At 45.3% G+C, this 13680-nt stretch overlaps 1 protein-coding gene across 4 annotated transcripts in view; it reads right to left on the minus strand.

The window, feature by feature from the left end:
* The window catches only part of DNAJC7 (DnaJ heat shock protein family (Hsp40) member C7), a 105365-nt gene that overhangs the window by 4714 nt on the left and 86971 nt on the right, over window positions 1-13680 (minus strand). For all 4 annotated transcript variants that reach the window (XM_050762712.1, XM_050762715.1, XM_050762716.1 and 1 more), the window contains 7 exons: window positions 10889-11007; window positions 10018-10171; window positions 9351-9515; window positions 8436-8527; window positions 4256-4329; window positions 3081-3227; window positions 2681-2833 (listed from right to left, as the gene is read on the minus strand). In XM_050762712.1, the coding sequence (XP_050618669.1) occupies window positions 2681-2833; window positions 3081-3227; window positions 4256-4329; window positions 8436-8527; window positions 9351-9515; window positions 10018-10171; window positions 10889-11007 (904 nt within the window). The remainder of the gene's footprint in view (window positions 1-2680; window positions 2834-3080; window positions 3228-4255; window positions 4330-8435; window positions 8528-9350; window positions 9516-10017; window positions 10172-10888; window positions 11008-13680) is intronic.

The following is a 13680-nucleotide window of genomic DNA, read 5'->3' on the forward strand; positions in this document are numbered from 1 at the left end:
GCTGAAGCAGGAGAATGGCGTGAACCTAGGAAGCAGAGCTTGCAGTGAGCCGAGATCGTGCCACTGCACTCCAGACCGTGCAACAGAGCGAGACTCCGTCTCAAAACAAAACAAAAACTCTTCACTAGCTTTTGACTGCTTATAACTCTTCTTAACTGCTGGGCAGAGGAACATGTTTATTATGGTAAACCTAGGTTTATTAAACACAAATCCCCCCACACTGAACTGGAGAGGACTCAGTATTATCTATATAGTACCATCATTCTTATTTTAAATTCTGGCTGGGTGCGGTGGCTCACACCTGTCATCCCAACACTTTGGGAGGCCAAGGTGGGCGGATCACATGAGGTCAGGAGTTTGAGACCAGCCTGGCCAATGTGGTGAAACCCCGTCTCTACTAAAAATATAAAAATTAGCCGGGTGTGGTGGCAGGTGCCTGTAATCCCAGTTACTCAGGAGGCTGAGGTAGGAGAATTTCTTGAACCCGGGAGGTGGAGATTGCTGTGAGCTGAGATTGCACCACTGCACTCCAGCCTGGGCGACAGAGTGAGACCCTGTCTCAAAAACATAAAAAAAAAACAAATAAATAAATTGCAATAGAAGGCCAGGCACAGTGGCTCACGCCTGTAATCCCAGCACTTTGGGAGGCCAAGGCCAGCAGATCACTTGTGGTCAGGAGTTCAAGACCAGCCTGGCCAACATGGTGAAACCCCGTCTCTACTAAAAATACAAAAATTAGCTAGGCATGGGGGTGGGTGTCTGTAATCCCATCTACTCAGGAGGCTGAGGCAGGAGAACTGCTTGAACCCGGGAGGCAAAGGTTGCAGTGAACCGAGATTTTCTTAGCGGAAGAGATGGTAGGTCTGTGCACCGTTCACAGGTCAGGGCCTCTCTTTTTTGAGACGAGTCTTGCTCTGTTGCCAGGCTGGAGTGCAATGGCGCAATCTCGGCTCACTGTAGCCTCCACCTCCCGGGTTCAAGCGATTCTCCTGCCTCAGTCTCCCAAGTAGCTAGGACTACAGGCGTGCGACACCATGCCCAGCTAATTTTTTTATTTTTAGTAGAGATGGGGTTTCACCATGTTGGGCAGGTTGGTCTTGACCTTGTGATCCGCCTGCCTTGTTCTTCCAAAGTGCTGGGATTACAGGCGTGAGCCACCATGCCCGGCAAATTTTTGGGCAGACAACTTATAGTGAAGACTGCCTGACTGAATTAATTAATTAATTTTTGAGATGGAGTCTCACTCTGTAGCCCAAGCTGGAGTACAGTGGCACAATCTCGGCTCACTGCAACCTCTGCCTCCTGGGCTCAAGAGATTTTTGTGCCTCAGTTTCCTGAGTAGCTTGGACCACAGGCATGCGCCACCATGCTCAGCTAATTTTTTGTATTTTAGAAGAGAGTACAAATTTTTTTGTATTTTATATGTTGCCCAGGGTGGTCTCGAACTCCTGAGCTCAGGTGATCCGCCCACCTTGGCCTCCCAAAATGCTGGGATTACAGGCGTGAGCCACCGTGCCTGGCTCACAGGTCAGGGCTTCTTATCTCTGACAGCCCACAGTGAGCAACAAGATTGACAACAGCTGTGCTTTATATCATGCTAAGTCTTTTGGGAAATTAAAATCTGTGAGTGTTTATAGGAATGTATGACACACATAAATGTCAGCATACACTTTGCAGTGGGTAAAGAAGAACTTCCAGATAATAGGAAAATGCCCATATTCCTTACCACATACAGCCCTCATGGCCGCTGAGCTCTGATCCAGCTACTTGCTGGCCTTCCACCACCACTTGCCTCTAGCACCCTATCCCTTTATTTTCCTAGACCGAACCCTCTGCAGATCCCCAAAGGGACCATGCTTTGCTTTTTTGGCGGGGGAGGGATGGAGTCTCGCTCTGTTGCCCATGCTGGAATGCAGTGGCGCTATCTTGGCTCACTGCAACCTCCACCTCCCAGACTCAAGTAGCTGGGATTACAGGCATGCGCCACCACACCTGGCTAATTTTTCTTTTTTCTTTCTTTCTTATTTTTTTAAATTGAGACAAAATCTTGCTCTGTCGTTTAGGCTGGAGCACAGTGGCACGATCTCAGCTGACTGCAACCCCTGCCTCCAGGGTTCAAGTGATTCTCATGCCTCGGCTTCCCAAGTAGCTGGGATTACAGGCACCTGCCACCACACCTGGCTAATTTTTGTGTTTTAGTAGAGATGAAGTTTCACCATGTTGGCCAGGCTGGACTTAAACTCCTGACCTCTGGTGATCCACCTGCTTTGGCCTCCCAAAGTGGTAGGATTACAGGCATGAGCCACCACACCCGGCCTAATTTTTGTATTTTTAGTAGAGACAGGCTTTCACCATGTTGGTCAGGCTGGTCTTGAACTCTTGATCTCAAGTGATCTGCTCGCCTTGGCCTCCCAAAGTGCTGGGATTATAGGCATGAGCCATGGGGCCATGCTTTTCTGCACTTCCAAGCCTTCCCTTGCTAGTGTGCTCGCCTCCTCAGAGCTCACTGCACACTGTGAATCTGCCACACTTGACTGCATTTGTTTGACTCCATGTCTATTACTGTTTGGACCAGGGATCAGATTTGGCCCAAACAGACTCTCCCTCTGGAGCATCTTTGGAAAAAATTCTAACATTCTACGGCTGTCAAATTCACCCCAGGCTGCCCCAGCCAACTCACCACCCATATTCATGCCCTCCTCATCTAGGTCCTGTCCACTGTCATAGCGAGTCTTCTTCTTGGGATCAGAGAGGATAGTAAAGGCCTCTCCAACTTCCTTGAACTTCTTCTCCTCCTCCTTCTGAACCTCAGCACTGGCTCCACTATGCCGATCTAAAGTGGGGAGTAAAATAACAACTCAGAGGAAATCAAAGTTTCAAGAAAACAAAATTTAAGAGAAAAACCACTTTATGTCTGATTTTGGAATTTGGCATTTCCCAAAATTTGGAGGGTACACAAATCTGCAACACCTTATTCTCAGGTGAAGAACCTCTCCAAGGTGTCACCTCTGGACCAAGTCTGGCAGTTGGCCTGCCCTGCAGGTTCTTCCCACTGAGCCCACTGCCCCCACCTACTCTACCTGGATGGTGCATCAAGGCCCGTTTCCGATAAGCTTTCTTGATCTCGTCCTCAGAGGCATTCTTGTCCACTCCCAGAATCTTGTAGTAATCTTTCCTCTTACTCTTCTTCAGTTCCAGCTGTGCATTTTTTAGGAGCTGTTTGTGTTCTAGAGGAAGACATCTGGCATCAGGGGACAAACCTGACTCTGCTGTTTCCCTCACCAGGTCTCAGCCCAGCTGCCTGGGAGTTACAGGCCTTGTTAACCATGCCAGGGACTTTTACAGCGCTTTCTTCTGGAGATTAGAAAAAAAAATCTACTCGGCCAGGCACAGTGGCTCATGCCTGTAATCCCAGCACTCTGGGAGGCCGAGATGGGCGGATCACCCGAAGTCAGGAGTTTGAGACTAGCCTGTCCAACATGGTGAAACCCCATCCCTACTAAAAATACAAAAAATTAGCCGGGTGTGGTGCCATGTGCCTGTAATCCCAGTTATTCGAGAGGCTGAGGCAGGAGAATTGTTTGAACCTGGGAGGCAAAAGTTGTAGTAGTTAGCTATGATCACGCCATTGCACTCCAGCCTGGGTGACAGAGCCGGACTCTGTCTTAAAAAAAAAAAGAAAAAAGAAAATCTACCTAGACTTAGGTTCCTCACTTTAGCCTCACCACACAAAAAAGGAAATGAAAACGACAGGGAGGATCTGGAACCAGAAAATAGGTGCCTTGTGCCCCAACCCAGGATCTCTGTTCACTATTTTTTTCTTTTTGTTTTTGAGATGAAGTCTCGCTCTGTCACCCAGGCTGGAGTACAGTCAAGCAATCTTAGCTCACTGTAACCTCCGCCTCCCGGGTTCAAAGAATTCTCGTGCCGCAGCCTCCTGAGTGGCTGGGATTACAGGCGTATACCACCATACCTGCTAATTTTTGTATTTTTAGTAGAGACGGGGTTTCGCCATGTTGGCCAGGCTGGTCTCAAACTCCTGATCTCAGGTGATCCGCCCGCCTCAGCCTCCCAAAGTGCTGGGATTACAGGCGTGAGCCACCGTGCCCATCCTTTGTTCACTTCTTTCTGGCTGGTGATCAAATAAGTTCTAGGTACATCCCCTTATACCTGAATCAAACTACCGTGTGTACAGATTTATGGCCTACAAAGAATTCCACACAGTTCCCTGAAAAACAAATGCTTTTAAACTTACCTTTTGTTTTCTCCGTCTGATACACTTTTTCATAGTCTCGTACTGCTTCTTCATACTGTTCTGTGTCCATGTAACTGAGAAGGAAATACAAGGCAATATAGCACTCAGACATAAACAGCAATGGTTCTCAGGATCACTCTAAGGCAAGAGGCATGGCTCAAGCAAGAGACACACACTTTTGTAAGATGCTTCTGAAACAGGAGCCCTTAATCTAGCAGTGAGAGAAAATTAGCTATCAAGTCCTCGAGGAAATAGAGGCCGCATGGCACTTGCACCCACGAGCAAAGTGATGTTCAGCTTTGAGCAGAAAGTAATCAAGAGGAAAAAGTTCCTTCTGACACAGAGCCACCTAAAAGGTACTGGACTGCCTTGGAAAAGGCAATGTGAAGGGATCTACTTGATTACTTTGGGTTGAAACACACAAGAGAAAAATTATCAAGTGAATAAATGGGTATGAAAGAACTTTGAAACCTATAGTGCCATAAACATGCAGGACTAGCTACAATCCAGAGTAGAAGTGGGATTAGTGAGTCACTAAAAGGATCAAGTTCAACGTGGTGGCTGCTGGCAAATCCCTCCACTAACACCAATCAATGAGAGACGCAGGTGAATGAGACAGAAAAGGGAATTCTAAACACAGGTTAGCTTTTATTTTGGTAGCACAAAAGAAAGGAAGGGCCCTTGGCCCAAGATTGGAGGAATCAAGCTTGATAGGATGATTGCCAGATCTTTTCTGTTGCTGTTGTTGAGATGGAGTCTCGCTCTGTCACTCAGGCTGGAGTGCAGTGGTGCGATCTCGGCTCACTGCAAGCTCCGCCTCCCAGGTTCATGCCATTCTCCTGCCTCAGCCTCCTGAAAGCTGGGACTACAGGCACCCGCCACCATGCCCGTCTAATTTTTTGTATTTTTTTTAGTAGACCTTGTGATCTGCCTGCCTCGGCCTCCCAGAGTGTTGGGATTACAGATGTGAGCCACCGTGCCTGGCCAACTGCCAGATCTTTTTGTGTCTCTTCCACAGAAGCAAGTGGCATTTTCCATGCCCAGATAAAATCACTGGCACCAAGGCTGGCCTACCAATTAAAGGCTGTGGTAGGAGTTCCAGAGACAGCCACTGTCAGCTGGGGAAGGGAAAGTGATCATGCAGTACAGCTAGCTGCTGAACAACAGAGATTCAGTTTCTTACACTGCTACCACCCAAGCCGTTTCTTTCTCTCTCTCTCTTTTTTTTTGAGACGGAGTCTTGCTCTGTTACCCAGGCTGGAGTGCAATGGCACGATCTCCACTCACTGCATCCTCTACCTCCAGGGTTCAAGTGATTCTCCTGCCTCAGCCTCCCGAGTAGCTGGGATTTCAGGCGTGTGCCACCATGCCCAGCTAATTTTTGGTATTTTTAGTAGAGACGGGGTTTCACCATGTTGGCCAGGCTGGTCTCGAACTCCGGACCTCGTGATCTGCCTGCCTTGGCCTCCCAAAGTGCTGGGATTATAGGCGTGAGCCACCGCGCCCGGCCCAAGCCCATTTTCACAAATATCACAGATCCCCACCAGCTTGGAGGCCAGGGCAGCAGAGTGCTACCAATGTGGCTGGCAAAAGAGAGGCCCAATATCTTTGGCATATTTGATTTTCTGGTACCATTTTGATTTATGACTTTAAAAAAACCAATGGCCTGCAAACACAGGACATAAATATTACATTAGGAGTTCAGAATCAATTTACAGAATAAAATGTAATATAATTTGAAGTAAGAGAAAATTGATACTTTGATGCTGCACTCCAGACTGGGTGACAGAGCTGGATCCTGAATTAAAAAAAAAAAAAGGAAAACTGATAGCTGATAGCCCTGGGTATAGAATGAGGTGACAAACGATTAACCCTGATGAACTTTCTTTAGGTCTATATGTAATGTATTAAACAAACTATACTAATTTGCATTTTTACTTCCTGCTTTTTAAAATTCAGGGATACCCTCAACATTTTAATTTTGTTTTGAAGTTGAAGTAGAAAAGTAAATAGGGCTTTAGGGAGGAAGGGTGAACTCTAGTTCATGATGGCATGTGTAGCAAAGATGTGCGGGTGGCATCTCCTCAACTTTAGGGGTAAGTTGAGGCACACTGCAGCAGTGGTCAGGCCAGAGGTAAGAGTTTGGCCCGAGCTAATCTCCAGTACTTCTTGTCAATTCCAGCCGCTTCAGGAGATTGTTGCCAAATACTCAGCCAGCTGAACGGGGTATGCTGTCTCCCCTGTAGTGATCTCAGAGGCAGAGCCACTCCAAGAAGGGCAGTTCTGTTTCTACCACAAAGATAAGAAGTTGTCTGATCAAAGCAATTCCTTATTTTTGTTTCTTGTACATAAACAAAGAAGAAAATAATCCTCCATCCAATTATCCTTCAAGAAATCAAGAATTTTCTATGGTGTTGGCTGGGAGCTTGCTTTAAAAAAAAAAAAACAAAAACAAAAACAAAAAAGGGGCCGGGCATGGTGGCTCATGCCTGCCTGTAATTCCAGAATTTTGGGAGGCTAAGACAGGCAGATCACTTGCAATCAGGAGTTTGAGAACAGCCTGGCCAACACGATGAAACACCATCTCCACTAAAAATACAAAAATTAGCTGGGTGTGGTGGCATGTGCCGGTAATCCCAGCTACTTCGGAGGCTGAAGCAGGAAACTCGCTTGAACTCAGGAGGTGGAGGTTGCAGTGAGCCAAGATGATGCCACTGCACTCCAGCCTGAGCGACATAGTGAGACTCCATCCCAAAAATACAAAACAAAATGATTTTTCTCTTCTCTTTCCATCCCCTGGCATTCCATATACAGAGCATTCCATTAAGTTGACACAGTATCAAGTATCTAACCACCCCCTTCCCACTGGACATGTAGGTGATTCTCCCTGTGCCTTTTTTTTTTCTTTTTGCTATTATAGATAAAATTGCAGTAAACACCTTCATGTATATAGCATTTTGCATCTGTTAAAGTCAGTCTTTGGCTGAATCAAAGGGTGCTCTTTTTGTCTTCCAAAGCTTCTGCTTCTGTGTGCCAGTGGTTTGCAAAGATTGGAATGACTGACAGTCAGTCTCAGAAGTTATAATTCCATGTATGTTTCTGTTGGACAGACTTAGTCATCAACTTAGAAATTCACTTTAAAAAAAAAAAAGCATCACACACAGCAGCAGTTTTCCTATTTTAATTGAGATAATTTTGAGAAAACTAAGTGGGAGGTAGTCCATGAGATATTCTGTACCACTGATGAGCCAAGGAAGCTTAAACTACTGGCTCATCAGGCATCAATGACAGCATCTGTTCTTTGGATGTGACATTTTATGATAAGCAGTGGAGCAGGTGCTAGAGGATTAGTATACAACAAATACGTCTTCTTTAAGAACTTTAAAGATGGGAAGTTCTTCTCCACCTAGAGAATCATCTGAAATCAGAAGAGGTGGATTTCTCAGAAAGGTTTCTCCTAGCCCTGTTCCTATCTGGAGAAAATCAGCTGGCGGGTCTAAGAGTAAGAGGAGCAACTATGCCAGGGAGCACCCTGACTCTGGGGCAAATCTGAGCATTACAGGTAGGCACATCCTGGCTTATAATCACCCTGTCAGACACAGAGTGCCCTCCACTCAAAACATTCAAGCAGAGAGTAGCCATCCAGGGTATTTCCAAAGGAAGTTCCTTTATCCTGGGAGGCTGAGGCGGATTACCTCTCTTCCAACTCTAAGACTGTCTTCCCTCACCCAGAATAAACAGGATGAAATACAACTCTCAACTGTCTCTAAGAGTTACTTTCTCTTCCAAGCACCATACATTCATTCAACAAAACATTTACTCAGTGAGCACCTATGTGTCAAGCACTGTGCCAAGTTAGAGCATAAGTGTACAACACAAAATAAAATCTCCAAAGGAAATGGATTTAAACTTTAACAAAAGGCATTTGGGTCAGGCATCAGAGGAAACTTACTGACCGTGAGGGGCGTTAGACACAGGCATGGGAGACTGAGGGAGCTTGTGCAATCTCCTCCGCTGGAGGTCTATAAAGATAGTCTAGGGCTGGAACAATCCCACCTAGAGGCAGGGGGAAGGACCAAATGACCTCACAACATCTCTGGGTCTGCTTCGTCATCCACAAGGCAATTCCCCTGAGGCCAGTGGCAACTCCCTCTTCCCCCCACCCACCAGAGGCACTTACCACTGAGCTCTTCTCAAGTAGGCTTTTATGTAAGTGTCATCAAGCTTCACTGCATTTGTGCAGTCTTCTATTGCATCATCTAGTTTCCTAAGCTTCAGGAGAGAGAGAGCAATCATACTTCACATCTTTGGTGACTGAGGGAGCTCAGAAGCTGTGAGCATAGCTTCAAAACTCTAAGAGGATCAGTCATGCTGGCCCCCTAAATGTCATATTAAGTTCTAGTTCTTTGACACCAGGGCTATGGACAGCAACTTCAAAACTGATTTCTCTTGTATATGATACAAGACAGGTACATTTGTCTTCAAGGATAAACTACCTTTACCACACCATGTTAGTGCCCAATGAAAACATGGACATAGCAGGCTGCTTCCTGCCCTCCTTTGTTCCAGAGGCCACCTAGAGGGATCAGAAATCAGTCTGATTTTTAACTGCTAGAATTCTGCAAGGGCAAGGAGTCTACTTTTTGTTTCTCATGTTGTGGAGGGCCACAAAAGCACTCAGGCCATTTTCAACCATGCATGGTGACCATCAGTTACACTGGAGAAAAACAACAAGCTTGCCTCATACTCTTCCTCCAAATCACTCCTAAAAAATAAATGATCACTTGCATAAGCAAAACAACAAAAAAGCAACAGTAGCTGCTTAAGATTATCCCACAGCCCCTAGCCATTCTCTTACTGGAGGAAAGGGACCTTAAAGAACAGATGAGAATATCCTTGCAAATTGTCCAACTGCCCTCAAATTCCATGGAGATGACAAAAGCTTGCCTCTTGGAAGGGAGTTCCCAACAAGCTATTAACCATAACAACTTTTCCTCTTTCATCTTGCTCACCTTCATTGGGCAGATTTCCCAAGACCCTTTGATGTCCCTTAAAAATATATCTATAGGCCCCAAGATGTAGATCAAGAGCTTACCTTGGAATTAACCGTACCCCGATTACAGTAGAGTTTAGCATTTGTTTTTATATTGTTGGGGTCTATCCCCAGGGCTTCTGTGTACAGTTCATATGCTAGTTTGTAATTTCCTTCCTTAAATGCTTTATTCCCATCTTCTTTCTTTGCTTTGAGTGCTTTGGCATTCTACAGAAAAAAGCACGGAGAAGATCGGTTCATATCCACAAAGCCTCAGACCACTGCACAGAGAAGCCAGAGTCTATTTTCAAGTTCTTGGCTTATGGTAGTTTAGCATCACAGAGCCCCGTCAACCCCCAATCTGGGCTATCTGTTGCTCATTTGAGCTTTCTACAGACTGGACAGGAGAAACCAAGAGTTACCAAAAAGACCTATGTTACTGGGTCTGCCTCCACTTCCCAGGGCAAGTATTACTATCTATCTTCACTGAGGGGAAAAACAAAACAAAACCTTCTTAGATATTAAAGGCATCCGACCCTATATGATCAAATTTACCTTTAGGTAGATAAAAGTAGTCCTAAAACCATTTCTAATAAAGACCAAGCATGCCTGCAAAGCAGGAGGAAAGGCTATGACATTCCCTGTGATTGTAAAACCTTCCCCTCTAGCCATCTTAAAGGTCCCAAAAGGAAGCTTTCTTTCCCAGTTAGGTCTGGTGACTAGAACTTACTCTGCAGGCAATGCAGGCTTTCTCATGGTCAGGAGCCATCCTGAGAGCCTGTACGAAAAACTGAACTGCCTTCTCAATACAGTCTTCATAATAAAGGCAAAGACCTCGTACATATAGAGCATCTGCATTGGTAGAATCCATTCGTAGAATGTCACTGCAATAGTCAGAAAAGGGCACATTGAGCTGTGCTTTAGAATGTCCCCACCATTACTACCATTTGTGGCCAGTTTTTTTCCTTGACCATGTGTCTAGCATTCAAAATATCCAAAGGTAGACAGATTCCCACGAACTGTTCCCAAACTTTCCCCAAATAAACCACCTATAATTATCTTTAACACACATCTTGTGTCTTACAATCCTCATTAAACTAGAACAGGGTTTGGCAAACTACAGCCCACAGGGCCAAATCCTTTCTGCCACTGGTTTTTGTAAATAAAACTCTATTGAAACAGCCACATCTATTGGTTCATCTATTATCTAGGGCAGCCTTTGCACTGCAATGGCAGAGTTGAGTTAGTTGCAACAGAGACCCTGTGGCCTGCAAAGGCTAAAATCTGGCCCTTGGCAGAAAGTTTGCCAACCAGTGGAGTAGAAGGAAAAGGACTACCTTAAACAAACAAACAAAAACCACAAAAAACTCACGTAACACAATCTGTTCTTTCGTATATAGCTCAAGTACCTGCTATACTACTATACTCCTGTATACCCTATGGGTTTTCAAAGCTGGTCTAATCTTTGACTTTAAGTCTTAAGAGGGTCTCATCAGCCCTAGCTGGCCTGCTCTGGGGACCATATCCTGTGGTGAAGCTGCCGGACACCATCAGACCAATGGTATCTGGCATTTTAATGCCCAACTGGCCTGACTGCATACCTAGCCACAGACTGTGCTTCTGGATAACGACCCAGCATTGCTAAACATTCTGCCTTGAGGATTTTGAAGCGATGGCAGGCAGGGGCAAATTCTAGGGCACGGTCCATGCAGAAAACAACCTGTGGGGAAGAAGAAAACAAATAAGGCTCTTCATCAGGGACTCCAGAAACATCTTCAGTTTAGTCACAGGAAACAGACTCAAAGCTCAAAGAAGTCTTTGGGTCCACTGTTAAGTAATATCAAAGTTTAAAAACATACCTAATTCATTAAATAAACGCACTGAAATGAGGAGAGCAAAGATTCCAGAGGATAATGAGGATAGTGAACATTTACTGGGTGCCTTTGTATATGAACCCATTTAATCCTCACAACAACAATTTATGAAATAGGCAATATTATAACTTTTTTTTTTGAGACAGAGTCTCGCTCTGTTGCCCAGGCTGGAGTGCAGTGGCACGATCTCGGCTCACTGCAATCTCCGCTTCCCGGGTTCACACCATTCTCCTGCCTCAGCCTCCCGAGCAGCTGGGACTACAGGTGCCCGCCACCGTGCCGAGCTGATTTTTTTTTGTATTTTTAGTAAAGACAGGGTTTCCCCATGTTAACCAGGATGGTCTTGATCTCCTGACCTCGTGATCTGCCCTCCTCGGCCTCCCAAAGTGCTGGGATTACAGAGATAAGCCATCACACCCGGCCTTAAAATAGTTATTTTAAATGGCTCTAAATAGGCTATATCAGATTACTATTCCCAGCATGCCACTATACAAACCACAAGCCAAGTAGCTCTCACACACACAAAAAGGTGGGGATTAATTTACTCTTTCAGCCTCACAAAGCATCTTTTTACTAGTTTGCCCTCTGAGCTTTCAGTTTTGGTTTAGCTGCTATTTATTCCTGGGAGAGCCTTGCTGAATCACATTCACTCCAAGAATAAATGAACCAAAGGAGAAATGTGGAGTTAAAGGACACCTATGCCCTCTAAGAATCTGGCCATGGGGATCAAGAAGAGATAAACTCTGAAAACTTAACAAGCAGAAAAATTCAAATTCCATCAACAGGAGACTGGTTAGATAATGTGGACATTCATATAATGGAATACTATGTAGTTCTAAAATAAAATAAAGAAGCTCTTCATGTACTAATATGGAAAGAGTTCCAAGACCTATTCAGTAATTTTTTTTTAAAGGTGCAGAACTGCCAAAAAGCATACATCTTTCATGCAAGGTAAAGGTAGAAAATCCAGGATCTTTATTTTATATATGTACAACAAAACTACAGAAGAAAATAGAAGACATAAGAACAGTGGTTAGCTTAGGGGACTGAGAACTGGGCAAAGAGAGGACAAGTTTGAGGGGACACTAATCACTGAATATTTTTCATACTTTCTAACTTTTGTTTGTTTTTGTTTTTGAGATGGGGTCTTGCTCTGCTGTTCAGGCTGGAGTATTAGTGGCACAATCATGGCTCACTGCAGCCTAGACCTCCCAGGCTCCAGTGATTCTCCTGCCTCAGCCTCACGAGTAGTTTGGACTGCAGGCACACGTCACCACACTCAGCTAATTTTTAAAACTATCTGTAGAGACAGGGTCTCAATAAGTTGCCCAGGCTGGTCTCAAACTCCTGGCCTCAAGTGATCCTCCTGCCTTGGCCTCACAAAGTGCTGGGATTACAGGCATGAGCCACTGCACCTGGCAATACTTCCTAGTTTTTGAACCATGAATAGCACCGATTCTAAAACTGAAATTTAAAATATGAGCAAGTCAGTAAACACTACCAGCTTACCAGCTGTTCACTGAGAAGACTTTCTGCAGTGTCACACAGCAGTGACAGGAATGCCTCTCCTTCAGTGGCACAGGTTACTGTCCTGAAAGTTTGTTTTTTTTTTTTTTTTTTTTTTGAGACGGAGTTTTGTTCTTGTTGCCCAGGCTGCAGTGCAATGGCATGATCTCGGCTCACTGCAACCTCTGCCTCCTGGATTCAAGCAATTTCCCTGCCTTCGCCCCCGGAGTAGCTGGGATTATAGACATGCACCACCATGCCTGGCTAATTTTTTGTATTTTTAGTAAAGATAGGATTTCTCCATGTTGGTCAGGCTGGTCTCGTACTCCCGACCTCAGGTGATCCGCCCGCCTTGGCCTCCCAAAGTGCTGGGATTACAGACATGAGCCACCACGCTCGACATGTCCTGAAAGTTCTAAGGACAATATGAAAACTTAAGCATTACACAGGTAGAGTTGGGCTAACTGTCCTGCCCCCCTCAGATGGAAAAGGAATGAGGGGGCAGGAAGAAGTCAGTCAAAATGTCAGCAGCCACACCCCGCTGCCTTCACAAGGACCCCGTTTTGTGCAGAGCTGGTCCTGCTCATCATGGGGCTCATCAGCGCCTCACTTCCCACCCCCACCTCCCCATGACTAGGGACAGCTGCAGGCAAAGAAGATCTTTTGTTTCTTCCAAGTTCATCTGTTTCCCCTGCCAGGATCATAATTCTTCATTTGTGACATCACCATGAGCTACAGTGGGGGGGGGGCTGGGATGTCACAAACAGAGGATTCTGTCACAAACTCAGGATTCTGGCTCCAGAGTAGGCAAGAGAGAAAAGAAACCCAAAAGACTGCCTCTCAAGACAAAGCTTTTGCCTATGTAAACCTCAGAAAACGTGACAGTAGGCAGAACTGCTTTCCAAACACACACACGCCAAACAAAACAAACTTACGAATTACACTACAAAGACAACTGTGGTTATTAAAACCAATGGACAGAAGAGGGATGCTAGTAAGTTACTGCTGGGACT

This window comes from Macaca thibetana, chromosome 16 (genome assembly GCF_024542745.1).
Source record: "Macaca thibetana thibetana isolate TM-01 chromosome 16, ASM2454274v1, whole genome shotgun sequence".
In the NCBI taxonomy this organism is placed as follows: Eukaryota; Metazoa; Chordata; class Mammalia; order Primates; family Cercopithecidae; genus Macaca; species Macaca thibetana.